General features: G+C 33.9%; 1 protein-coding gene and 1 long non-coding RNA gene across 3 annotated transcripts in view; one reads left to right on the top strand and one right to left on the bottom strand.

Annotated features, from left to right (window-relative positions):
- Nucleotides 1-26,952, top strand: part of CAAP1 (caspase activity and apoptosis inhibitor 1) — a 48,522-nt gene that overhangs the window by 14,126 nt on the left and 7,444 nt on the right. For both annotated transcript variants that reach the window (XM_077912184.1, XM_077912183.1), the window contains exon 5: nucleotides 14,108-14,181. In XM_077912184.1, the coding sequence (XP_077768310.1) occupies nucleotides 14,108-14,181 (74 nt within the window). The remainder of the gene's footprint in view (nucleotides 1-14,107; nucleotides 14,182-26,952) is intronic.
- Nucleotides 1,509-25,088, bottom strand: LOC144322315 (uncharacterized). The gene is made up of 3 exons (XR_013387955.1): nucleotides 24,882-25,088; nucleotides 11,514-11,810; nucleotides 1,509-1,751 (listed from the first exon to the last, which is right to left on the bottom strand). It is a non-coding gene; the product is annotated as an uncharacterized LOC144322315 (long non-coding RNA).

The following is a 26,952-nucleotide window of genomic DNA, read 5'->3' as shown; positions in this document are numbered from 1 at the left end:
GAGGTCAGTGATTCATCAGTCTTATATAACACTCAGTGCTCATTATATCACATGTTCCTTAATATCCATCACCCAGTTACTCCAACCACGCCCCTCCCCTCGTGACCCTCAATTTGTTTCCTATGATTAAGAATTTCTTATGGTTAAGAATTTGTGGCTTAACTGACTGACCCACCCAGGTGCCCTGCCCTTCTGCCTTTTTAATTCCAACCCTCAAGGGGTTGGATGTTGCCTACCCAGGGCTACCTGCATTACTCAATTTACCAATTCAGATGCTAATCTCTTCAGGTAACATCCTCAAAGACACACAGATATAATGCTTTACCAGTTATTGGGCATTCTTCAGCCCAGTGATGGGGAACTAAAAGAAAAATATTCCATTAATACTAGTTACAAAAACTCTGATATGCTTTCAGATATATTTAACAGAAAACTTATGAAGAAAATAACATTTTACTAGAAGACAAAATCATGATCTGAAAAAAATAGCATACTAGTATAATCTGTGGGATGGTAGGTGAAGTTCTTAAATAATTTAAGACTAAAAACCCAGAAGCCATAAAAGAAAGAAAAAATTTGTGTGAAAAAATTTTAAGTTTGGGTGTTGTCATAAATAAAATCAGTAACCAAACAAAAGATCTGGAACAAATAATTGCAAGCAATGTATAATAATCCTAATGTTAGTGAAGGCCGAATTCAGGGCCAATTTATAATAATGTGAAATCCACAAAGAATATCCACAGGAATATATGCCTTACATATGAATCTATCTGTATTTCCTTTATAGCTTTTATAAGGCAAAAACTACAGGAATCATGATGTGAAACAAGAAGTGCATGAGTAGTAGAAAAATAAGTAGGGATATTGAAGACCTAAATGAATTGATTGCTATAGATCACATTCTGTATTCTGAAAACATATCTCCTGTGGAGTATCCCCACACATTGATAATAAATTTGGTCATGAAATGTCAGTAAAGTTCTCTAAGAACTTTTGTCATGATTTTAGAGCAGTAAAGAAAAAGCCTATGGAACTTCACCATCTACATATTGTAAAACTCAACAGCTTTTAGATTAAAGAGGAATTATAAACCATCTAAAAACTAACAAATAAAAAAAAAAACCTTAATGAGCTCTAGGGGATACAGCTAAAGTAGTATCAGAGGAAAATTTTAGCCTTAAATATGTATTACTAATCCCCAAATATCTAAAATAAATCGACTAAGTATTCAAGAAGTTAGAAAAAAAAACCAAAATAAACTTAAAAACAAATGCATACAGATATGGCATACTTAAATAAAATCTGCATGGTTTCCAAGATAGAACCAAGCAAAAATATCTTCTCTTATTATTCCTGTTCAGCAATGTGCTGGAAGTCCCAACAGGTTTAACCAAGCATGAAAAAGAAATAAAAGTCACAGATTAGAAGGAAAAGTAAAACTCTCTATTTGCAGAAGACTTAATGTGTTAATCTGTTGGGGCTGCTATCACAAAATACCACAGGCTGGATAGTTTATAAACAACATAAATTTATTTTTTAGTTCTGTAGTCTGAGATCAGGGTGTCAGCATGATTGAGTGAGGGCTCTTCTGGATTACAGATTTGTATTCTTACATGGTGGAAAGGCCTGTGAGATCTATGGAAAATCTTTTGTGAGAAGTGTAATTTGTTCCTGGCTGGCTCAGTCGAATAGCATGCAACTCTTGATCCTTAGGAACATGCGTTCAAGACCTATGTTGGGCGTAGAGATTACTTAAAAAAAGAAAAAAGAGATAATCCCATTCACAAAATCTGCAGTCTCATGACTTAACCACTTCTCAAAAGGTTTCACCTACTAATACCATCACTTTTGAGCATTAGGATTTCAGTATATGAACTTTGTCATGGACACAAACCTTCAGACCATGGCACAAAACTATATACACAGAAAATCCCAAGAATCTATCAAAAAACTCCTAGAAATACCTATGCAGTAGACAGAATAATGACTTCCCTCCAGAGATGTCTGTGTTCTAATATCTAGATGAACATATTAATTTACATGCACAAAGAACTTTGCTGATCTGATTAAATTAGGAATCATTAGATTATCCTGGATTAACCAATTGGGACCAGTATAATCACAATCCTTATAAGACAGAGGTAAGAAGGTCAAAGACAGCCAAAAGAGATGGGGTGATAGAAGCAGAGGTTCCAGTAATATGTTTAGAAAGGAGTCAGAAGCTGAAGAATGCAGGGTGGCGTGTTAGAAACTGGAAAAGACAAAGAAATGGATTCTTCCCTAGAACCTCCAGAAGGAGGCAGCACTGCCTACACCTTGATTCTAGTGTCCTAAAAACTCATAAACTCCTATTGTAAGCCATTAGATTGATGGTAAGTTGTTGCAGTGGAAATAGAAAACTAATGCAAGATACTTGATTAAAATGTAGATGGAAGCCAGAGTTACAGGTTGGTTACGTCCAGCTATAGAGAGGTTTTGTTTGATTTTAAACATTTAAAACTTTCAAATGGTTTCTAGCATTTAAAAATTAAGTGATATCATACCAAAAACCTGGATTTCCTAGGAAGGCAAAAAATTATTTGAAGCTGAGTGTAGCTACTATCTTTCTTTATGGTATTTGTGTATGTCAGTGTGCTACATAGTACTTCATTTGTCTGTGTGTTAATATACAAAATATCTATAAAATGAAACTATAAAACAATTGATTAAAGGAAAAATACAAAAGGGCCAAAGGTTGGCCTTGGAACCAATAATGTCAGTTTGTCAGTTTCTTATCAACTGAGATGTACCTTTTCTACCTTTTTATCACAATTTTGATGAGTAAAAATAATTTCAAAAACAGGTCTAGCTAAAGCAATCTCATTAAAACATGAAAATTTGATACTTTATTTTAATGGGCAACCTATGTACTTTTGTTTTCATTTTTATTGGAAAGCACATAACATTAATAGCTTCTTGGACAATTGTAAGTTACACCTTTCAGTATAAGGTGTGTGTATGGGTGTGTGTATGTCTATGGTGTTGAATATGCCCTATGTAAATCAATCTTGTTTTAACTACCAAAAATAACAAAGAACAGAAGCAGTAGTTATAAGAAATTTTTGATAGTGCACTACTTTAAAAGTTGAAATTAATGAGTGTTAACTTAATTATTATAGGAATGAGATTTAGGAACTATTAAGGTAAAACATCCATAGTTTCTAAATACCTTCATTTTCAAAAGGGTGAGGGATGGGATTGTCATTTAAGTTCTAAGTAAACAAATGAATGGATTTATATTATGTTAAAGTCTAAAAACCTCAGTATCTATGATTTTGCAGTGTTTTAAAACTGTTAGGTATTGTGACAAGATTTGCAAATATTTACAGATCATGACAACTGCTTAAGAAGGACAGCAATTTCAAGTACATAAGTTACATAAAGACCTGGAATTAGAGTGCTGTCTCCATTTGGAAATGTGCTGGAAAAGAAGCTTTGTATCTAAAATAGCACTAAAAATGAGAGGTATTAGCTTGGCCTATAATGTAAGATGATTATGCTCTAGGGAATATGTTTGTAATATTTAAATTTTGAATACTGCAGTAAAATAATCAGGATTGGGGTTTTATATATAAAGAATAAAAATACAAATACTTTAGGGAGATCTTAGCAATATTTTAGAATTGCTAAGATCTAATAAGTATCTTTTCATGAATTTTAAATTAATGTGCTTTTAGTGAGCGATATTGAGAGAGAATTTGGTGGAAATGAAACTGTGATTCCCTATAGTTAATAAGCATTGTTGAGATAATATCACAGTTCTAGAAGATAAATTTAAAAATCCAGGTTCTTTTTTTTTTTTTTTAAATAGTTATTTATTTATTTATGATAGTCACAGAGAGAGAGAGAGAGGCAGAGACACAGACAGAGGGAGAAGCAGGCTCCATGTACCAGGAGCCCGACGTGGGATTCGATCCCGGGTCCCCAGGATCGTGCCCTGGGCCAAAGGCAGGCGCCAAACCGCTGCGCCACCCAGGGATCCCAAAAATCCAGGTTCTTAAAATAAGGTATACTGCAAAGTAGTTTCTATATTAGTGTTTTGGAAGTACTCTTCCTAGTCATTGCTACTTTCTTAGCAGAGGATGAACATGTTCTAAAGTAGTTATTATTAGATTCCAATTTTATTTAATTCATTTATTTTTAACAAACAAATTGTATTCTTTTTTTTTTTTTTTTAAGATTTTATCTATTTATTCATGAGAGAGAGAGAGGCAGAGACATAGGCAGGGGGAGAAGCAGGCTTCTCACTGGGAGCCTGATGTGGGACTCGATCCCGGGTCTCCAGGATCATGCCCTGGGCCGAAGGCAGGAGCTTAGCCACCAAGCCACCCAGGCATCCCTGGATTCCAATTTTAGATATTAACTTTTTTTTTTAAAAAATAAGAGATTCCTGAATAGACTTTAGAGATTTTAGGTGACACATAAATTGAACCATTTTATATTCACTAGAATATTAAACTAGTGAATAAAATACACAGGAAATTGTTTTGCAAAGTGAATAATTCTTTGGCAGGAATTATTTTTAAATCTTCATTCTTCATTTAAGATGATACATCTGTTTTATGAATTTCAGATGTGAATATATTTGTTCAAAATGGAATACTTGGGTATTAAATATAAACGGTTGAAAGAGAAGTTGGTGTCATCTACTACTAGTTACTTCTATTTATGTGTAGCATAAATATCTCCAAATTAATTGTTGAGTCAGATGTTTGTACATTTGAAATTTTAAGATTTTGTCATAATTGACTTAACAGTCATAATTGACTTGATTTATACCTCTAAATGTGGAGTACATGTGTTCATACACTTTACTGAATGTAGTGTTATCTAAGATTTTGATCTTTGTTCATCCAATAGATAATAGTATATCCTTGGAATTTTTATTTGTAGTCTCTTATTTTGAGTGAAATTAACCGTCTTTCTATATATTACAGAGCTATTAGAGTCTTCTGTGAACTTTGGCATTTATTTACACTTTGTGTATATGTAGTTGGAGGACTTTTTTTTTTTTTTAATCCATTTTTGGTGATATGGGTTGCAGTTATTTTTGCTTGTTGCTCTTTTTTTTATACTTTTATACTTTGTTCAAGGCTTTTACTTTTTTTTGCATGCATAAATATTTCATGTTTATGTAGTCTAATATGGCAATCTTTTATGTTTTCTGAGTTTTATATTTAGATAAGGCATTCTCTATTCTGAAGTTAGAAAGTATTCTTCATATTCACTTCTAGTACTTTATGGATTTTTTTTAGATGTTTAATCTTTCATTCATTTGAAATTTATTTTGGTCTAAGTTTTAAAGTAGGGCTCTAAGATCCCCTTTTAATTTTCATTTTGCCATATTCCTCTTGACAGCCATGAATAATTCACTTAGAGTATTACTTTTACAATTCTTGATTACACGATTATTCAATACGTTTATTCTATATGTTTCTTTTTATTTGCTTCCTTGTTTTCTGTCACAAACTTGTGTGAATTTGTACTTCAATTGACTGTTTTTTAAAGTTAATAGCCAAATATGTGGGCGTGTTTTTTAAAAAAATACAAATAGCACTCTTTCTGCCATCTTTCCCTGCTGCCATATTGGTGTGCATGAATGTCTTGGCACATGCTCTCAAAAGTATAAACAATGTCCAAAAAACCCACAAAGCCCCAAAACCCCACAAAGCCAGAAAGAGAGGCAAACTCCAGGTTCTTAACTAGTCCGTGCTCCAGAGTCATTGTTCGTTTTCTAACTGTGATGATGAAGTATGATTATGTTGGCGAATTTGAAATCATTAACAATCACGAGCTGGGGAAATTATTGGGAACCTCATAGGCAGATTAAACAAGCATGGAGTGATAGCCCCCAGATTTGATATACAACTCAAAGATCTATAAAAATGAAATAATCTGCTCCCATCCCACAAATTTGGTTTCATTGTACTGAATGAAAACCTCAACTGGCATCATGGACCATGGAGAAGCATGACAAAAACACACAGGAGGAAGAATTCTGGGATTCTTTTTCTAGGGATATAATACATATGTACAAATAAAATGCCTCAGTGGTGGTGGTGGGGAATCAAACAGTGCTATTTGTACAAAATAGTATAAAAAGGTATACAGTTTTAAATGTTTCCTTCTTCCATTTTCATTCCTATCCCTCTCAGGCCCTTTCTTGAGGGTTTGGGTCTTTCGTTGTTGTTCCTTATGTCTGCCATTTCATTAAAATTTTCAACATTTAAAATAATTCTATCTTGAAGTTTTAATAGCTTATCTTAGTTTACCCAGTAAGAAGGAATTTTCTGATGCCTGGGTGGCTCAGCAGTTGAACGTCTGCCTTCGGCTCAGGGCATCTGGGATCGAGTCCCACATCAGGCTCCTTGCAGAGAGCTTCTTTCTCTGCCTGTGTCTCTGCCTCTCTCTGTGTGTCTCTCATGAATAAATAAATAAAATCTTAAAAAAAAAAAAAAGAATTTTCTTCTGGAGCCTTGAGGTCAAATTCTGAGTAAAAACTGACTTTATGCTTTGAGATATATATAGCCATATGAATATGTATATAGCTATGGCTACATGTAATTTTTTTTTTTTTTTTTTTTTTTTGGTGGGCAGCAAAGCAAAGTTTATTGAACAATAGTACAAAGTTCCTGAAGAGGGAGGAGACCTGAGAGGGTTGCCTGGCTACATGTAATTTTTAGGCATTACTACTTGGAGAAGTATTTCTGTAGGTAATAGGAAGTCTAAATAAATGTAAAGAATGAAGTTTCTAGAAATAAACTGCCTGAATTTTAAATTTAACTTAAATTTAATGCTCGCCAGCGTAACTCCACAGCTTGCTTTCTCTCTGATGTTTGTCAAGTTACTTAAACCCTCCTGGGCCTCAGTTTCCTCATCTGGACAATATGGGTAATACCAGTACATACCCTATAGGATTGTGATGATGATTGAGAAAAAGATTGTAAAGTGCTTACAATAGTACCTTTCACATGGTAAGCATTGGAAAAAAATATATTACTGTATTTGTTATGGGATTTTTACTCTGAATCTGTAATAATAACTATTCCTAAAATTGCACTTTCTGCTGATAAGTATTGGGGATTTTCCCCACATTTTTTTTTTTATGAAAGCTTGAAGAAAGTGAAATAATTCATTGTGTTTTTTTATTATTATTCTTTACTGTTACTGCTTTTTAAAAAATTCATTGCTTACAAGTATCTAATTTTTTCATTTATTACAAAAATAGTTTAAAACTATTATATATATTTAAGCATAAAAAGATTTTTCTCACAAATGAGATCAATTTGTTATGTTGACATTACTTTTTATAAACTCATTTCTCTTAGATATATCTGAATTATAAAGAGCTGACTATGCTTTTAGGCTGGTAAAGGATAATAAATTGGTTATCTGTACTCCACTTATGTTCTCGTGTCCTTTATAAATTGCTGTTAGGCTATAATACTTAGATGTAGACTGTTCAACATAATATGGTAAATTTATCAGAAATGAGAGGATAGGTTTTTCAGAAACCCTTCATGGAAAGTACTAATAATCATTGACAAGATTGTGGCCTAATGCTTAGACTCCACACAATAGTAGCATGTTTATACATCCTACGTGTTGGTACCTTTAAATGCACTTATAAACTGATCTCATGCTAATTCCTTAAAAACATAGGGATATTAGAGATAAAACAAAGAGAAAATCCTCTTTGATTTCCTTTAGTCACTTTTATATAGAAAAGAGCTCCCTATTTAAGGAATTAGCTAGCTATTCATGAAAACAGAGTTACAGGGCTGCAGTTTACACAGTAAACACAAGTTCTTAAGGAATCATGGATTAGAGAAAAAGGAGTGTGGTAATTGTGATTCTTTGCATATTCAGGGAGAGGAATGGAGGTAAGAGTTACATTTTGCCATCCTTTGCTGAAGGAAGTTTCTGAGGGACACAGTGGAGATGTGGATTTATTTGATCTTTGGAAAAGCCCTTTGAGAAAAATTAAGATTGTTTTGCCTCATTTCTTAGTGTTTGAGGATTACAGTTTACCAGTATATGATTTAATTTTTTGAGTCCGCTTTAAGATTTTTGTGGTGTTTCAATTAAAAAAAAATTAAAGTATCATTTAGATACAGTACAATTCATCTTTTTTACTATATAGCTTTGTAAATTTGGACAAATGATGGTTTTTTATATACTACCATAATCATAATATAGAATAAGAATAGTTCCATCACAGTAAACATTTCCCCCATGACTCTTTGTAGTCCACTTCTCCCATCCCTAGTCTCTGACAACCACTGATCTGATTTCTGTCCCTATATCTTTTCTTTTTCTAGAGTGTCATGTAGAGTAGTAATACAGTATATAACCTTTTGAGTCTGGCTTCTTTCACTTAGCATAATGCATTTGAGATTCATTCATATTGGTGTGTATCAGTAGTTCATTTTATTGCTAAGTAGTTAGTATTGTGTGGGCCTATTATAGTTTATCCACTCCCCACTTGAGGTAATCTTGTAAGCAAAGTAATGACCTTTCACAGGTGTTTAGTCTGATCTTCAGAACCTGAGAGTATGTTACTTTATTTGACAAAAGGGACTTTGCAGATTTGTTTAAGGTTAAGGACTTTGATATGGGAAGATTATCCTGGATTATCTAGGTTATCCCAGTTTAATTCCATGAGTTCCTTAAAATTGAAGAGGAAGGCAGAAGAAGTCAGAGAGATCTAACCTGAACTTGACTAGAATCTGGGAGTGTTCCTCAGTTTATAGCCAGTAAGGAGTCAGGGACTTTGGTCCAACAAACTCCGTGAACTGAATTCTGCCAGCAGCCCAGATGAACGTAAAATGAATTTTCCCCTAGAGCCTCCAGAAAGCAATGCAGCCTGTGGACACTTTGATTTTACTCCAGTGAGAGTCATACCAGACTTAGGACTTACAAAACTGTAATATGTTTATGTTGTTTTAAGCTACCAAGTTTGTGGTCATTTGTTATGGCAGCAATAGAAAATTAATAATAGGACATTTTAGTTGTTTACAGTTTATGGTAGTTTCAAATATTGCCACTATGAATGTTCACATACAGGTTTTCCGTAGGAACACAAGTTTTCGGTTGGAACTTAAGTTTTCATTGTCCTTGGTCTAGTACCTAAGAGTGGGCGTTGCTAGGGCATGTCTGCATCCTCACTGATACTGTATATGAAAGTTCAGTTTGTCTGTTGTTTTGATTTTAGCCATTTTAATATATGTGTAGTGGTATGGCATTGTGGTTCCAAATTTGCATTTCCTTAATAGCAAATGGCATTGACATATTTGTTATATTTATTTGCATCTGTGCATCTTCCTTGGTCAAGTGCATTAATATTTTTTTTAAAGGTTTACTTGTTTATTTGACAGAGAGAGAGTACAAGCTGGGGAGGGGCAGGCAGAAGGAGAGGCAGAAACTGGCTCCTTGCTGAGCAGAGAGCCCAACACGACCACAGGAGGAGAGGCTTGATCCCAGCACCCTGAGATCATGACCTCCGTTAAAATTAAGAGTCAGACGTTTAACTGACTGAGCCACCAAATCACCCTTGAGTGACTTAATTGTTTAACCAGTTTTTTAAGTTGGGTTGTTTTTTTTTTTTGTGTGTGTGTGTGTGTGTGTGTGTGATTTCAGAGTTCTTTACTTACTCTGAATACAAGTCCTTTTTTATCAGATATGTGGCTTGCAAATATTTTCTCCCAGTCTCGCTAGTTTTTTATTCTCTCAACATTTCCTTAGAAGAGCAGATGTTTTTTATTTGGGGAAAATCCAAGTTGATCAATTATTTTTATTTATAGGCCATGCTTTGGTGATATCTTTGCTTATTAATAAAGTCACAAAGGATTTTTTTCCTGCATAATCATCTAGAGGTTTTACAGGTTTACATTTTTTATGTCTGTTATTTTGAGTTAGTATTTGTATATAGTGTAAGATATGGTTGTAAAATTATATACATATGGATATCTAGTTGTACCCATACCATTTGTTCAGTTCCAGTGAATTGCCTTTGTACTTTTGTTGCAACTCAATTGATCACGTAACTGTGGGTTTATTTCTGGACTCTCTTTTGTTCCATCAATATATATGTTTATTCTTTCTCCAATATCTTAGTGTCCTGATTACTGTAGCTTTATAGTCTTGAAATCTGATCATGTGCATCCTTCTTTTTCCAAATATTTTGGCTACCCTCGTTTCTTTGTTTCTTATTTTTAATAGAAAGCTCATAGAATGATAGGTTGGCTTCTTTTAGCCTCTGTTTTTATTCTCAGGAGACCGAGGAGAATTAAGAGTTCTACTTTTTGTTATGCCAGTTTGCCCGATTGTCAGCTTACTTTTGGCAAATTAGGAAAATGCTGGCATCTTCTTTATCCTTCCATTGAGATATCTTCTCTATGTTTTTTTTTTATAAGAAATTGGCTTTTTCCCCTCTTTAAAAATATATTTTAAACTTTTAGTAATTCACATATGTAATTGTTCTTAAGTTCCACAGATCTCCCCAGTGTATTACTCTGACTTAAACAACGAATCCATTGAGTTCTGGAAAACAAATAAAATTCATTGAGTGTTGAGTTTTATAAGTTCTTTATATATTTTGGATACTGACCTTTTATCAGATAATGTCATTTGCAAATATCTTCTTCCATTTTGTAGGTTGCCTTTTAGTTTTGTTGATTATTTCCTTCACTGTGCAGAGGATTTTTATTTTGATGTAGTCCCAATAGTTAATTTTTTAATTTTGTTGTAAGGAAGGATCAAGAGCATAATTGTGTATGGGTTAAAAGAAGGAAAGTCAGATTGCCATTGGTTTGAGGACTTAAATCCCAGAGATGGGTATATGGCTTTCTTATAATTCAAAGCCAAGATTGTAAATTAAGCTGCTTTAAGGAGGAGCACCTTGGATGGGAGAAAGGAATTAGAAAAATAAAAAACGTGTTTCACCCCACCCTCAATGGAAAGAAATACAAAAAGCCATTGCAAGATTCTTAAACCAAAGCAGATTTAACAGTGTGTTCTCTCCCTCCCCTACTTTTCTGTGTTGCCTTCTCTCTCTCCCAATTGTTATAAAATTCCTTTTTATAAAAAGATTTGTTTATTTGAGAAAGGTGTGTGCACACATGAGCGGGGGGGGGGGGGGGGGTGTTAGTTGGGTGGTGGGAAGAATCTCAACCGTGAGCCTGAGTGGAGCCCTAAGCAGGGCTGGATCTCCCAACCCTGAGATCTTGACCTGAGTCAAAATCAAGAATTGGATGCTTAACCAAAATGAGCCGCCCAGGCACCCCTACAGTTGTTATAAAATTCTTACATAAAGTATTTGATAGGAATATTTAAATGTCATTTAAATATAAATTAGAATTACTTTAGTTTTCCTGACTCTAACACCTAGTATGTCTTATCTGAGAGTAGACATTTTTTATTTTCATGAAACTAGAAATAAAAAGACATCATATGTACTTAAGTGGTTTTCTTACACTTTAAAACGTTTCCTTTTTTTGTGTATATCATCTCTTTCATGCTCTTTGGTGAAAATCTTTAAATTGTTTTAGAGAGCTCTGGAAGTAGTTGCAAAGCCTACATCTTGGAAAAATTACTTGGTATAGATTTTAAAATTCCAAGCTATTTTCTCTAATATTTTTTCCGACTTCAGGTAGTACTGGTGGAAAATCAGCTAGCATTTCATTTTTCAGCCACAAGATGGTGGACTTGTACTGCATCCACTGTCTGAAATTCTGTTTGGTGACTTTCTTCAACAACACGTTCAGACCTAACTAAAGATAAAACAGAATGTTACAAAAGTTCACTTTGGGTACAAAAAGAAATTCTTTATAGCAGCAGGTAATCTTTATAGAGGTGTTCAGTTTTATTAGAAGGGGAACCAACAGGTTTTCACAAAAAATAAAATAATGCATACAGTAACGCATCTTACTACATTATTTTTAAAAATGTTTATTTGGCAATAACTTCAGTTATTAAAATGTTAGAAGAATAAGAGCAGTATAAGAAACATCCATATATCTTTTACCTAGATTTACCTATTATTAACATTTATTTATTTATTAACTTATTTGCACACCCTCTTTTTATAGATGTATTTATTTTAAAACAGTTGAAGCTATAAGTTACATACATTATGACACTTTACCCCTAAAGACTATATTGTGCTTTTTTTTTTTTTTAAGGTTAGTGATACTCTATGTATATAGCCACAACACCCTGTCTATTTCAGTAAACTTAACATTGGTGTGATACTTTTATCAAATCTACCTTCAGTATTTCAGTTTGTCATTTGACTCAATAATGTCCTTTATCACGTTTTCCCCCTTTAGTTCACCAGTGTCGTGTCAAGTATAACATTTAATTGTCATGGCTCTTTTTAACTTCCTTTAACTTGAAATATTTTCACAACCTTTATTTGCCTTTTATAAAACATTGGCATTTAACTCCCCACCCTCTTTTAATAGAACAATACTTCTTTTTTTTCCATTTGGGGCTTAACTGATGACTCCTTCATGATATAGATCATACATTCTCAGCTTTAATATTGCATAGGTGATGTTGTATCCTTTGGGTATTACATATACCCATGGCCCTCCTCCCCACTTTTTAAGTTTACTTATTTAAGTAATCTGTCCACCCAACATGGGGCTCAACCTTATGACCTTGAGATCAAGAGACCCAGGCTCTTCCCACTGAGACATCCAGGCATCCTGCCCATGGCCTTTTTAATGGTGATCTCTTATCTGGGAGTAAACTTTTTTTTTTTACATTATATTTCTTTTTACATTATGTTTTTGTTCAAGTCATTTAGATATATTGCTTAGAAGAATAATTAGGTGCCCATTCAAGGATGTGTAAGAGCAAACAAACATTTTCTCTAAAGGAAGATACTTAGGAATAGATTAATGCTCCCAGTAGGTAAAAATCTAATTTGACTGTAAGGCTTGAGGTAGCACATTTTAACTTTATTCCTTGCAAAGCTCTTAATGCACTATATTGACATTTTATCTGTCCCTGGATTGCCAAAGAATATTTGTTCATTTCTTTGTTGGGATCTGCCAGTCATTCTGGTGAAAGAATAAAGTCTGAGTAGGTGATATTAGACAGTTATATATAAAACAGGTATCTCAATTTTAAATTTTTTATGTATTCTAACTAATAACAGATCCAAATAATTTTGTAGTCTCTATTTGAGTTTGTGCTTGCATTACTAAACACGTTGAGTGCCAAATAAGTTGCCAGGAAAGAATATTGTAAATTCAAGGAAGTGATCATAAGTCTTTATCCTTTGGTTATTTGAAAGATTTGTTATTAAGTGGATAGAAATAGTTTTGTGAGTAGGAAAATTCCCAAAATACTTTTTGTATGTTAGTTTTAGGATATGTATAGAAATTCTCTAAAGGGTGTAATACGTATTTATAAAGAAAATAGTCATTTTGAATATTTGCACCTAATTAATTTCTTTGGCTGAAAAGTATTTGTAACATTAATATTTAGATGGTATAATGCCCTCTAAGAAAGAATATTAGTTTGGGGTTCTGTTGGAGAACATGGTGAATCAAAACTTTTTTATGATCTTATACTTTAATCCATTTACTTTGATTACATATGTATATTACATATAAAATATGTATTTCCCACATACTGTAGACATCAAAGCATTTGAGGTATGAAATTAGATGAATATAAAATAATTTGAATGCCAAAGTGCCCATTAAATTTAACAGTTGAAGTTGGAAAATTACTGGATTCCTCTGTAAGTTATGATTTCTCCTACCAGCTATCCTGCAGGGTATTGGAAAGGAGAAAGTTACCTCCCTATTCCTTCCAGTTTTGTCCCTTGATTTTTACAAAGACATATACTGCTTAAATTGGTGGTGGTTTATAGCTACTGCTTTTGACATGTATACATGTTTCTGAGTTTCCGAAGTGCACTGAATGGTGTCCTGGGGGCTTAGAAGAATTCAGTGTGTCTTCCCAAGTGTATGACTTAATTCTGGGAACCTGAACAGTAAGTATTATTTGATTGAATATAGTTTTAAAAATGGTTTTTATTTTTATTCCTCAGACAAGACACCTCTGTAGATTCTACTTCAGCTGTGAGAGAGAACAAGCAACCTGAAGGTTTGGAATTAAAACAAGGTATGAATCAAGTAGTTAATTTTTATATAACGTTTTCTTGAAGATTATAAACATTTTACCAGTAATGAATTTTCACTGCTGCAGGTCACGTCCATTTTACAGATAAGGAAACAGAATAATTTATTTGGTCCAAGATCAAAAGAGTAAAGAACATATCCTTTATTTCATGACTCCTTTAGCTACTGGAGTAGTTCTACCATAGTGATATGTGGCTGCAATATCACCAGAAAGCTTTCATCTTGAATAGTTTTAATTTCGTAATCTCTGCTATATATCATCAGCTGCAGTATGTATATTGGAGATTTGGAGATTTGTTAACTGGATAGTTTTGGGTTATATAAGGAAAAACAAAAAAACTTTATGGGGTGACCTTTTTGGTCTTTTCTGTGGAGATACTTTGTTATTACTCTCTTCCTTATTTGTTTTCTATAAATCAATAGTTTTTGACATTATCAGCCAGCAGAAGTGAAATGGTAGTTTGTAATTTATTCAAGCCAAGTAGATCAATAGGGTTGATCTTTCACATGTCTTTTTTGTTTCTCTTATTCTCGTAGGGAAAATTGAAAGTAAAATAAATTTTTATTAGTTATTCAAAGACCACTTCACATTTTTCCTCTGTTCTGATAAAATTACTTCAGAGCAATGAGAATCTCCTGTAGCCAAAATGATTGTTTTACATATTATGTAAGCAACTAATCTTTGATTGGCTTAAAATAGTTTCTCTGAAACTTGAGTTATAAGAACTTATTTGGTAAAGGGAAGTAGGTCATCAGTTTATTTAGGCAGAATTTCTTTTTTTACTTGTAGCCTGGGTTATTGATGCTTAATTGACAAAGTGAAAAAATAATTGGATAACTTATTTTTTGATTCATTAAATTTATAGATAGAACAAAATTAAGATTTTCTGTAATTCTAATTTATGTATTCTGGGTTTTTTTATAAATACTTCTGATGGTTTCAAGAATTCCGTTGTTTTTCAGAAGTCCTCTTGTGTTGTTAACCTCTTAGATAGACCAATATATATATATATATATCTCATTATGTTCTGACTACTGAGCACCCACCAAAGACATAAACTCAAATTCATAGTTTCATTTACATTTATTTGTCATATATAAATGCTAAGCACACATTATTTTCATTTAACTCTTATACCCCATGGGTAATTGGACAGGTCTGCTGTTCTTACTGTCTTTGTTTCTATTCTTTGCATCTAATGAGCAGGCAGTGTGGAGGGTATGCTGTTTGATCATCTAGGAGAGAAGAATGTCATGTAATTGACATGGTTGATTCCAATTCCTAGGGAAAAAGGAATGGAGACCTCAAAGTACAAATTAGCCAGTGCTGCCTTCTTCTTTCTTCTTTCTTCTTTCTTCTTTCTTCTTTCTTCTTTCTTCTTCTTTCTTCCTTCTTCCTTCTTCCTTCTTCCTCTTCATTTATTTATCCATGAGAGACACAGAGAGAGAAAGGCAGAGACACAGGCAGAGAGAGAAGCAGGCTCCATGCAGGGAGCCTGATATGGGACTCCATCCCGGATCACGCCCTGGGCCGAAGGCAGGCACTCAACCACTGAGCCACCCAGGCATCCCGCCAGTGCTGCCTTCTAAGGGTAGATGTTTACTCTCATGTTCAGGTACTTGGAGTTCTTTAGAATTCGCTTCCTACTGTCAAAAGCCTATTTTGCTTTGATTTTATGTTAACTTCAGTAATTTAAAAACCAGCCATAGAGGCAAAGAGGGAGAGAAAAATTGCTCAGAGTAGCCAGAACCTATGTAGACCACTCTCAGGTTCTCACATAGGCTTCAGAAACATCAAGAACACAGTCATCAGTAAGTGATAGCAAGCAGAGATGAGTAAACATAAGATCAAAGCACAGCAGTACCATCTTGCTTTTTTTTTTTAAGAAAAGAGGGAAATAATGAAGTCTTCTAGAAAAATGTCTATAACAATAGTTAAAATATAAAATGTTTTGTTGCATAATGGAACAAACATAAGTTATTTAGAATATTCAATTCTAAGTAGAACATCTAGGTAAATATTAGTATAGCAAAAATCTGAACCAGATAGTAAGTAACTTGATTGGAGTTTCCACAGGAAGCTGAGGTATACCAGGAAATAGAAATCCTAGTAGTCTCAATAGATTGTTGCCTTTTTCCCTAAATGAACTAATATTGTCTATTTTTAATATGCAAAACTTGCAGAGTTTAATATTATCTCTAACTTTTCTTGCATAGCTAGCTGTTCGTGCTCACAGTGAGCTCAATAAAAACAGAATATAATACTCCTTGTGAATGTATTGTTTTGTTTAATGGCTTGACCGTTCAAGAAAATTCATGGAAGCTTAATTAGAATTACAGTAACCCTTTGTTCAGTAGACCAAAATATAAAGCAGCATTGAATTTTTCTTTGCTCTTTCTGAATAAAATAAGTCTTATTATATGACCTATTACATAGTGTGTGATACTGACACGTTATTTAAATTACACTTTGAATTTTTTTGGTTTCTTAGCTTCTAAAATACTCAAATATTGAGAAATATTAACTATGAATTAGTTAATTGAAATTGGCATTTTTTGTTTAGTTTTTGTTTCATCTGTCTTGTTGATAAATATCATAAACAAGTTTTGCTGAAGATGAGTATCAAATAGCCTGCTAACTTCTCCCATACTTTAATGGTGGACTAGTAGCCGAAGATATACCTTCACTGTGCAAAAATTATTTAAATGTAAATTCAATCTACTGGTTGATTGGTACTATAGTAAAATAGGAACTCTTCTGTTGGGATTAGTTTCCTAACTCATTTTTAGCAAGAGGGCAGCTGTATAAGAAACATCAGTTACAGTTTTGCTCTTTATCTTTGGCACAGCTGTGTTTGTGTACATGAGCACATATACATGTACAAGCCTGAGATCTTTGATTAATTTCCTGGAGGATCTTAGGGTTTGTATTATTGAAAAAGTTTACCTAAGTTTTAAAAATAATAATTATTTGATTTTATTTTTTTAGATTTCTTTATTTGAGAGAGTGCTCGAGAGCAAGGTGGGTGTGGCAAAGGGAGAGAAGGAGAGAGAATCTCACACAGACTTCCCACTGAGGGTAGAGCTTGATACATGGCAAGATGCCCCAACCCCAAGATCATTGGCCAAAGCTAAAATCAAGAGTCAGTGGCTCAACCAACTGAGCCACCCAGGTGCCCCTGAAATTTATGTTAATTTTCTAAATTGGTCTAAATAGCACAACTATTTAAAAAAAAATGAAAACTGATATTTGTTGGAGGTATTTAATTTGTAGAAAATATTTTTAAAATAATAAAATCTCTGCTAATATTCTCTTATATATATATATCTATAAATAAATAAATTTGCTTAAGACCTTCAGTAGTATTAAAATAATGGTCTATATTTAAATTATTGCTTTAAGCTTTACAACCAGGTCTATGTATAATTTTGCAAATTATTCTCCTTTGTAACGTAAGAATTTAGCTCCCAATTTTGCATTTCTTCTTGGAAGTGGTCATGAGAAATATTTTTAACTATACATGAGAAATAGCTAAGTCAAATTTGGATATTTAGGTTGAAGAGGAGGTGAGGTTTTTAACACTCATTTTAAAATATTTGAAGGGCTGTCAAGTGGAAGAGTGATTAGGCTTCTTCTATATTGCCTGTGAAAATAAAAATAAGTCGGCCAGTAGGTCGACTTATCATTAGATAGATTTAGGTTCAACTTACTTATCTCAAATAAAAGTATCAGAAAATGCATAGGCAGTCTTCCTCATTGCTGATGAGTGTTTGAACACAAGTTACATAAACTACCACTTGGTGGCTCTGTTGTAGAGCAGATTGAAGCAGTGGTTGGATCTTTAGCCTTAATCTTGAAGTTTCTTTCTGGTTAGATTTTGTAAAGACCAGTGCCTAGTGCAGTGTCTGTACTTTTTCTTTCTCTATATTTTTTATTCTATTAGGAAATTATTCTTCCTGTTAGAGAAAGACATGCAAATATACACACCAAATTTTGCTGTGGTTAGGCTCAAATTCTCCCACTGTTGTTGTGTTTTTAAAAACTAATGTAGTTGCCTCATGTAATTAAATTTTGACCTTGCAGTTCATGAATTAGTGTATGATGGACAGCTTTAAGAATTCTTGTGTTAACAAGAGCTTCAAAAAGTTGAAAGGTAGACTTTAGGGGAAAAATGTTTATTAGTGGTTGAACTGTGTGGTGGAAGTTTAGATATTTTCTTTGGGCTTTTTTCAGCCTTCTAGACTGTGGTCACCAAAGTGTAATTATACACTTCAGAGATTGCAGGAAAAAGAATACCAGTACTTTTTAAAATATATATTTTTTAAATTTTATTTAAATTCAATTAACATAATGTATTATTGGTTTCAGAGGTCAAGGTCAGTGATTTATCAGTCTTATATAACACTCAGTGCTCATTACATCACGTGCCCTCCTTAATGCCCATCACCCAGTTACCCGTCTCCCCTACTGTCCTCCCCTCCAGCAACCCTCAGTTTGTTTCCTATGATTAGGAGTCTCTTATGGTTTGTCTTCCTCTCTGATTTCGTCTTATTTATTTTTTCCTGCCTTCCCCTATGCTCCTCTGTTTTGTTTCTTAAATTCCACGAGTGAGATCATATGAAAATTGTCTTTCTCTGATCAGCTTATTTCACTTAGCATAATATCTTCTAGTTCCATCCATGTTGTTGCAAATGGCAAGATTTTTTTTGATGGCTGAGTAGTAGTCCATTGTATATATTTATATATATATGTATATATATACATATATAAAAATATACACACACCACATCTTTTTTATCCATTCATCTGTTTTTGGATGTCTGGGCTCTTTCCATAGTTTGGCTATTGTGGACATTGCTGCTATAAACATTGGGGTGCAGGTGCCCCTTTGGATAACTACATTTAATACCAGTACTTCTGAAGTGAATAAATACATATAAGCATATATGTTTTTCTCTCCATTTAAAAATTTCTGATTCCATATATCATTATATTAGTACATACTAATTTATTATAATCTAATTTTATAAGTAAGTAAAAATATATACTGGAGCAGGTACTTAAAAACATTTTCACTGATGTGTTTATATAAGTAATGAAATTGTGAGACTCCTTTTAGACTATCAAAGAATTGATGATGGTCACAGCTTACTCACTTATTACTTGTAAAAATTAGATGTGATGGAAGAGATTTTTCCCAATATTTAGCAAAGGTATTAAATATAAAACTGTATGAGGCCATTTGAATCCTTAAGGTGAGGGATAAATGGAAAAGTTCAACTGATCTTTGCTCTTATTGCTATTATTGTTACTGCTGTTGTTCTAACGTAGTCCTGCATCAGGAAGAGCAAAGGTGAGTAAGTAGACTAGAATGAAGAAATGAATTTGCAGTTAAAATTGAGTTTTGCTGGAAAGAATTTCATAACCATAGCTGAAGGAATATATATAAGTTATAAGAAGTTAAAAAGATAATGAGAAGATAGTATTAAAGATAATCAGAATGCCCTTAGAGACTTCTGTTGCTTTGTGAAGAGAGAATGAAGATCATCAGTTAATTAAGCAGCATTTGGAGGAGTTTTATATGTATGTGTTGCTGTCAAAGCCTCTGGATTGGCAAGTGAGCTCTGTGCTGTGTCTTCCTTTGAAGACCTAAATTGCAGGCATGAGTGTGTGTGAGTGTGGGAAGACTGATAAAAAGTGTTTCAGGCCGTTTGGAGCTGGAAGCAGAGAAGCAGATGGACAACTGATTTGTTCTCCAAGTTTTTAGTCTAATTTCTTTTTTGTTAGTCCTTGATTATTTCCTTGACTGGCTCTAACCAATAAGTATTCATAAAATGCAGCTTCTTAACATGAATTAACTTCTTAAAAGGATTTTTATTTTTATTTTTTTATTTTTTTAATTTATTTTTTATTGGTGTTCAATTTACCAACATACAGAATAACCCCCAGTGCCCGTCACCCAATCACTCCCACCCCCCGCCCTCCTCCCCTCCTACCACCCCTAGTTCGTTTCCCAGAGTTAGCAGTCTTTACGTTCTGTCTCCCTTTCTGATATTTCCCACACATTCCTTCTCCTTCCCTTATATTCCCTTTAAAAGGATTTTTAGAAACTCATTCTGGGGAAATGACGTCCAGTTCAGCAGTTGGTGAAGTAAAAAGAGATTTATGGTATAACCGTCAGTGCGATTTAAGAATTTACATTTCTCTTCTCAATTCCTTTGAGCTTTTTCACAAGTTATTACTAGCAGTGACACCAAACAGGATCTTCCCGCCTTTTCATCTGTCCCCTTCTGTGTAGTAGTTTCACAAAAGGGTGAGAATTACGTTTTGTGTGGCAGATTAGCCCATACTGTTTCTTTTTTCCTTTTGAAGATCCCTGTGTTACATTTAATTGTGCAACTTCTCTGGATTAAAAAAAAAAAAAGTCAACTGGCAAGGTTTTTGGGTGCATAATGGTTTGTGTGTGTGTGTTATTAAAAATCACATTTTGAAGAGTTTGATTTAGTATATGAAGAAAATGTTCGTTTCCATGTTTCTTTAAATTCTACCCATTCTATCTTGTGATGTATTTCAAAGGATCCTAGACATAGTCTTAGGGCAGCTGCTTTGGAGGTTACACAGTTCAAACCTTTGACAGATGTTTGAATCCCCTTTGGATCCACTCTGCTTTTTAGTAATTATGTTCTTGTTCAAAGGATTAGCAAAAGTGCCTCCTTATATAGAAATATTCCTACCAAAGGAAAGATAGTAAACATTAGGCTTGCAATTATATGTTGCCAGTTTCTGAACTTTTTGCATGTCCTATACCACAGTCTATAATTTACTTAGAAGTTTTAGTTGAGATATCATATGTAGTATATGGTCTTTTCAGGTTAATTCCTTTCACTGAACAGTATGCATTTGACATTCTTCCATGTCTTTTTGTGGCTTGATAGCTCATTTCTTTTTATTGCTGAATGATCTTCCATTGTATAGATTTATTGCAGTTTGCTTATCCATTCACCTATTAAAGGGCATCTTTGTTGCTTTCATATTTTGGCAATCATGAGTGAAGCTGCTGTAATCATTTGTATACAGGTTTTTGTATGGATACAAGTTCAGCTCTGGGTAAACACCAAGTTCAGTTTTATAAGAAATTGCCATGCTGCCCTTCAAAATGCTGTACCATTTTGTATCCTGCCATCAGTGAATAAGACTTTGCTTTGTTCCACGTCCTTGCTAGCATTTGGTGCTGTCAGTGATTTGGATTTTGACTATTCTAATAGGGGTGTAAGTGGTATCTTTTTGTTTTACTTTGCAATACCTTAATGACATGATGTTGAGCATCTTTTCAGGTACTTCTTTGCCATCTATGCATCTTCTTTGGTGACTTGTCTCTTTACATCTTTTGCCCGTTTTTTTATTTGGGTTGTTTGTTTACTAATTGTTGAGTTTTATGAGTTCTTTATATATTTCAGATACCAGTCCTTTAACCAGGTGTGTTTTGTGAATATTGTCTCCCAGTCTGTGTCTTGTCTTTTCCTTCTCTTAATAATTTTTTCATATTTAATACATTTTTTTAGCTCTGTGTCTCCTACATATTTTATTTATTCAGGTGCGCTTAAGGGACCTACAAGAAGAAGATAAATTCAGTCTGAACGAGCATTTTCATTTGTGATGCTTCAGTGGGCATTCTGATTCTGTTAAGATCTGGGAGGCACTATCGAATATTTAAATTGCATAGATTTTTTTGAAATATATTTGGGTTTGGAGTTTGGTTCTGCCACTTCAGTTTTGTGAACAATAGGGCAAGTTACTTGAACTCTGTTCCTCAGTTTCATCATTTGTAAAATGGAGATAATAAAGATGAGTGCCTATTCCAATATGTTGGCAGAAGGATTAAATGAGTTAAGACATGTTAAGTGCTTTAGAGAAGTGATCAGTACATAGTAGATGCTTAGGAAATATCAACTCTTGTTATAAATATTTCTGCCATTATTATTATTATCATTAGAATTTTTTGCTACATCCCCTCAATATCATCCTTGCTGTCTCTAATTGGTAAAAGGGTCTCTATGTTGAAATATAGGCTGCTATTATGTAACTCCTGCTCATTTGCCCTTATGTGTCCTTTGGGTTATAGAAAATGAACTTAATATTTTTTTCTTTTTTCTTTTTTCTTTATTTTTTAAAATATTTTTTTGTAAATGATGTTTGTTCAGATTTTGAAGCTGATCCCTTCTTCCAACAAACAAATTATGGTTTTGTGTTAGGCACCAGAAAGATAAAATATGGCCTGGCTTGGAGAGAACTTCTCTAATAAAGGAAAACAAAGGTGTAAATTAATTTTTTCTATGTACCTTTGTCTGAAAATAAATTATATAGTCCCCATCTCTTCTCTTAAAATGGGTGAACTCTTTTTGTTCCTGAGACCAGCCCCTCTATTTGTGTAGTGAACACATTCTCTTTTGGTACCTACAGGTGTTTTTTCTGTTCCAAAGATTGCCCCTCTCTCTAGTGAACTATTATTGCCAGCAGCTATTTGACTGGTATTGCTGAGTCCTTATCTTGACCTATCAGCCATATGTGATACCTATTGATTATTCCTCCTTCCCTGATACTCTCTTCTCAGTCTGCTTTTTGTCATGTTCTCCTCTACCTGACTTCTAAAGGGTTAGTGTCCCACCACCTTCTCTTTGGACTTTTGTTTTTAAAAACACTTTTTAAAAAATTCTTAAAGGATTTTTGTTAGAGAGAAAGCTCAAGCCACGGGGGAGGGGCAGAGGGACAAGCAGACTCCCCCCTGAGCACAGAGCCTGACATGGTGCTCAATCCCAGGACGCTGAGATCATGATCTGAGCCAAAGACTGAGTCACCTCGGTGCCTCTGGACTTTTTCATTTTCCTACATCTTATGTAATTCTAAGATTGGCAGCTACAAATTTATTTCTCCAATTCATACTTCTTCCCAGCCTTTTATATCTAGCTTACTTATTAGATATTCAGTAAGTATCTTAAAGTTAATATGTTCCAGAGAAAATTCTAGATTGTTCCCTGACCTCTCTCCCCCCACCCAAAGCAACAAAGAAGAAAACAATACCACTCCCCCTCCAAATCTTGCTTCTCCTACAGTCTTCTCCATCTCAATGAATAACAGCTACATTCCTTTGAGTGTCTAGTTCAAGAATCTCTGTTTCATTCTTGAGTGCTTTCTTTCATCGCTGTCAACAAATCATGTCCAGCTCTACTTTTACAATATTCAGAATCCAACCATTTCTCACCTCTTCTTAGACATATTTTTGTGGTGTTGATTCTTTCAACATTCTGATTCCTCTATTTCTACCTGTGCTCCCCTGTAGTCTCTTCCATTTCTGAATGACTATAAAAATTAAAAACTCAAAATGGTCATGTCACTGTTCTTATCAAAGCCTTCCCATATCTTCCTATCTCCAACAAAATCTGAAATCCTTCCTTCCTGTGGCCAGTACAAGCCATATGTGATATGGCCTGTCACGCTCCCCCTTACTCATTCTCCTCCTCCCTTTTCAGTTTCCTCTGGCACTACAAGTACTGTTTTGTCAGGGACTTTGCTTTTGCTGTTCACTCTGCCTTTATGCTCCTCCCCAAGATAACCATGAGTCTTCCACATGTCATTTTGATCCTGGTCAAATGTTACCTTCTCTGTCTAAACTATTTAGCACTACTTTTTTTCAGAATTCATTAACCTCTTAATAAACCTAGAATTTTGCTGAGCATTGGTGTCAGATATACTGTATTATAGTTTTGTAGAAGTTACCTTTTCTTGAACATAGAACTATGATGCTCAGGCACTTGGGTGGCTTAGTGGTTAAGTGTCTGCCTTTGGCTCATGTTGTGATCTCAAGGTGCTGGAATCAAGTCTCGCATTGGGCTTCCCATAGGGAGCCTGATTCTCCCTCTGCCTATGTCTCTGCCCCTCTCTGTGTCTCTCATGAATAAATAAATAAAATTAAAAAAAAAAAACTGATGCTTTATCATGTGTCTAGTTCGCAGCATATCTCAGAATATAAATGTGAATCTGTTGTTTGTGAGTACAGGTTTTAGTGCTTGTCATTCAATTTGTCCAAATCTGAGAAACTCATACACCAGTGATGTACTCTTATTTAGGTCAACTAGTTGTTCTTTAAGATGCGACATCTCCAGATCAACTGTGGCCTTCCCTACCTACTTGTACTTTTCCACTTCTCTTACTAAATATCACCTAGTTCCTACTGCTGTTGCCTATTTAATTACTTATCTGATCCTTTGTAAAGACTGGCAAGAGGTCACTGTTGTGCTTTTTCTCCTAGAATGGTGATGTCTTCAGAGGCAGTAATATTGGATACTAGCCTTTTATATATTCTCACTTGTGTATTTTATTCTGTTAGGCTCACATATTTCTGAACTAACTTTATCTCTAGCACCTGTCTTTCCATTCTGTCCCTTACACTTGGAGTTGTTTCTTCTGTCAATATCACCTAATAGATTCTAAGACCTACTTCATATCACATATTTATGAAGATCTTGACTTTTCCCTATTGTCTTAAACACTCTGAAATTCTGGCATACTTTATATTTGTACAGTTTAGTACTTGAAGGTATCCTGTCCATATTTTAAGCAAACATAAATACCACAAAGGCAAAATCTATGCCTTAATCATGCTACAAATACTGAGTTTACCTTACCTGTAGCATTTTGTAAGGCCTGTCTCTTCTGTGGCCTCTCTAGCATTATTGTGGCATTAATAGACATTGAATGAATATTTATTGATTCTTGGAGTAATTTCTGAATTTATCATTTACAAAAGTTAGGTTTATAGGCTAGAGGGCACTTAGTTATCCAGAAGTTCAGTGTGGGTTTGGTAGAATTCTAGATAGTTGTTCTGTATTAAGTTGTTTACATTTTCTTCTGTATCTTAGTAACAGTGTCATGATTAAATTTTGAATATGGTGGTTAACATGATACACTTAAATTTATATCAATAGTTTAAAACACTGCATGAAGGAATAACCCAAGTTCTGCCTGTTTTGCTGAGAGGAAGATTAAAGTCCTCTACAAAAAATAAATAAATAAATAAATAAATAAATAAATAAATAAATAAATAAAGTCCTCTACAAAAATTATTTTTATATACTAAAAAAAAACCCAATTGTTTCTTTTTTTTTTTTTTAAGATTTTATTTATTCATGAGAGACACACACACACACAGAGAGAGAGAGAGAGAGAGAGAGAGAGAGGCAGAGAAACAGGCAGAGGGAAAAGCAGGCTCCATGCAGGGAACCCAATGTGGGACTCATTTCTGGTCTCCAGGATCCAGGCCCTGGGCTGAAGGCAGTGCTAAACCACTGAGCCACTGGGCTGCCCCAATTGTTTCTTTTTCAGAAAATAAAGTTTTGGTTTCTTGAAAAAGCTAGAACTCACTAGAACTGTTGCAAGTTGACTTTCTACTAGAATACAGTAAAGTTGTGTTCCTTGTAAGTTAAAATTTAGTAAAACCAAACTTTTTTGTTGTCTCAGAAAAGAAATCCATGGAAGCATAGCATTGCTGTCCAATAAGCTATGGACTTTGTTACTAATGAGATTCTAGCAGGTTGATAACACTAGAAGCCTTGGAGAGTTAAGATTCTACAGGGAAGGACCTAGAGGGGAGGATGGTAAAATGTGCTATTCTAAATGGCATAACCACTGAATGTGATTAACTTAAAATTAGAGGAGAAAAACTAAAAGAGAAAACAAACGACTTTAACTCTTTTGATAACCAGCTATATGATTGCCTAGTAGGAATACAGGATTTTGATTTTCTTGTATTCTCCTCCAAGATATATATATTTTTAGATATTTTCAAAAATGTTACTTATTTAGGGTTTCTGAATAACAATCAACTTAAAAAAGAACTTTTTATCTTGGAAATTTTTAAGCAAAAATAAGAAAAAAATAGCATTAACTTCCATGTACTCTCTCCTACTTCAGTTATCCACCTGTGACTAATTTTTTCATCCATACCACTGCCTGCTTCATATTGCTAGATTATTTTAAAGCATATTCTAAACATCTTTTCAGTTGGTTTGTAAATATCTCAGTGTTTGTATCTCAAAGATTAGAGATCTCTTTTTAAGCATAATCATAATGCCTTAAAAAGTTAACATTTCTTAATATTAGATATTCAGAGTTTTCACATTTAACCTACTATTCATTGGTTAGTATTGTGATATTAAAATTGATTGGTATAAGTTGCCACCCTAACACCTACTTTAGTAGCTACTAATTATTGTTGAAATCCATCATTAAAGGTTACAGAATATTTTTATTTATTTATTTTTTTTTTTTTTAATATTTTTAATCCTTAGGTATCCAGGCTCAAATTTCTTTGGGTATCTTTTTATATATTTTTTTTTAACTTTTTTTTTTTTTTTTTTTTAAGAGAGAGAGGGATGGGCGGGGGGAGGGACAGAGGGAGAGGATCCCATGTAGGCTCCATGCCTAGCATGTAGCTTGACATGGGTCTTCATCCACCTCAGGACTCTGAGATCATGACCTGAGCTGAAATCAAGAGTCAAATGCTTAACTTACTGAGCCACCCAGGCACCCTGTCTTAGAATATTTTGTAAACTATATTCATATGAATGGAGATCCAGATAAGTTCCCTACATTATAATTGGTTGATACTGAGTTTCTTTTTAATGTGTATGCTTGTCCTTCCCATCCCACCCTCCTTTACCTCCCTCTCTGTGCAGTTTATTTCTTGAAGAAACCAGG

This window comes from Canis aureus, chromosome 10 (assembly GCF_053574225.1).
Source record: "Canis aureus isolate CA01 chromosome 10, VMU_Caureus_v.1.0, whole genome shotgun sequence".
Taxonomy (NCBI): Eukaryota; Metazoa; Chordata; class Mammalia; order Carnivora; family Canidae; genus Canis; species Canis aureus.
The sequence above is the reverse complement of the archived record's forward strand: the minus strand, read 5'-3'. Positions and strand labels throughout refer to the sequence as shown.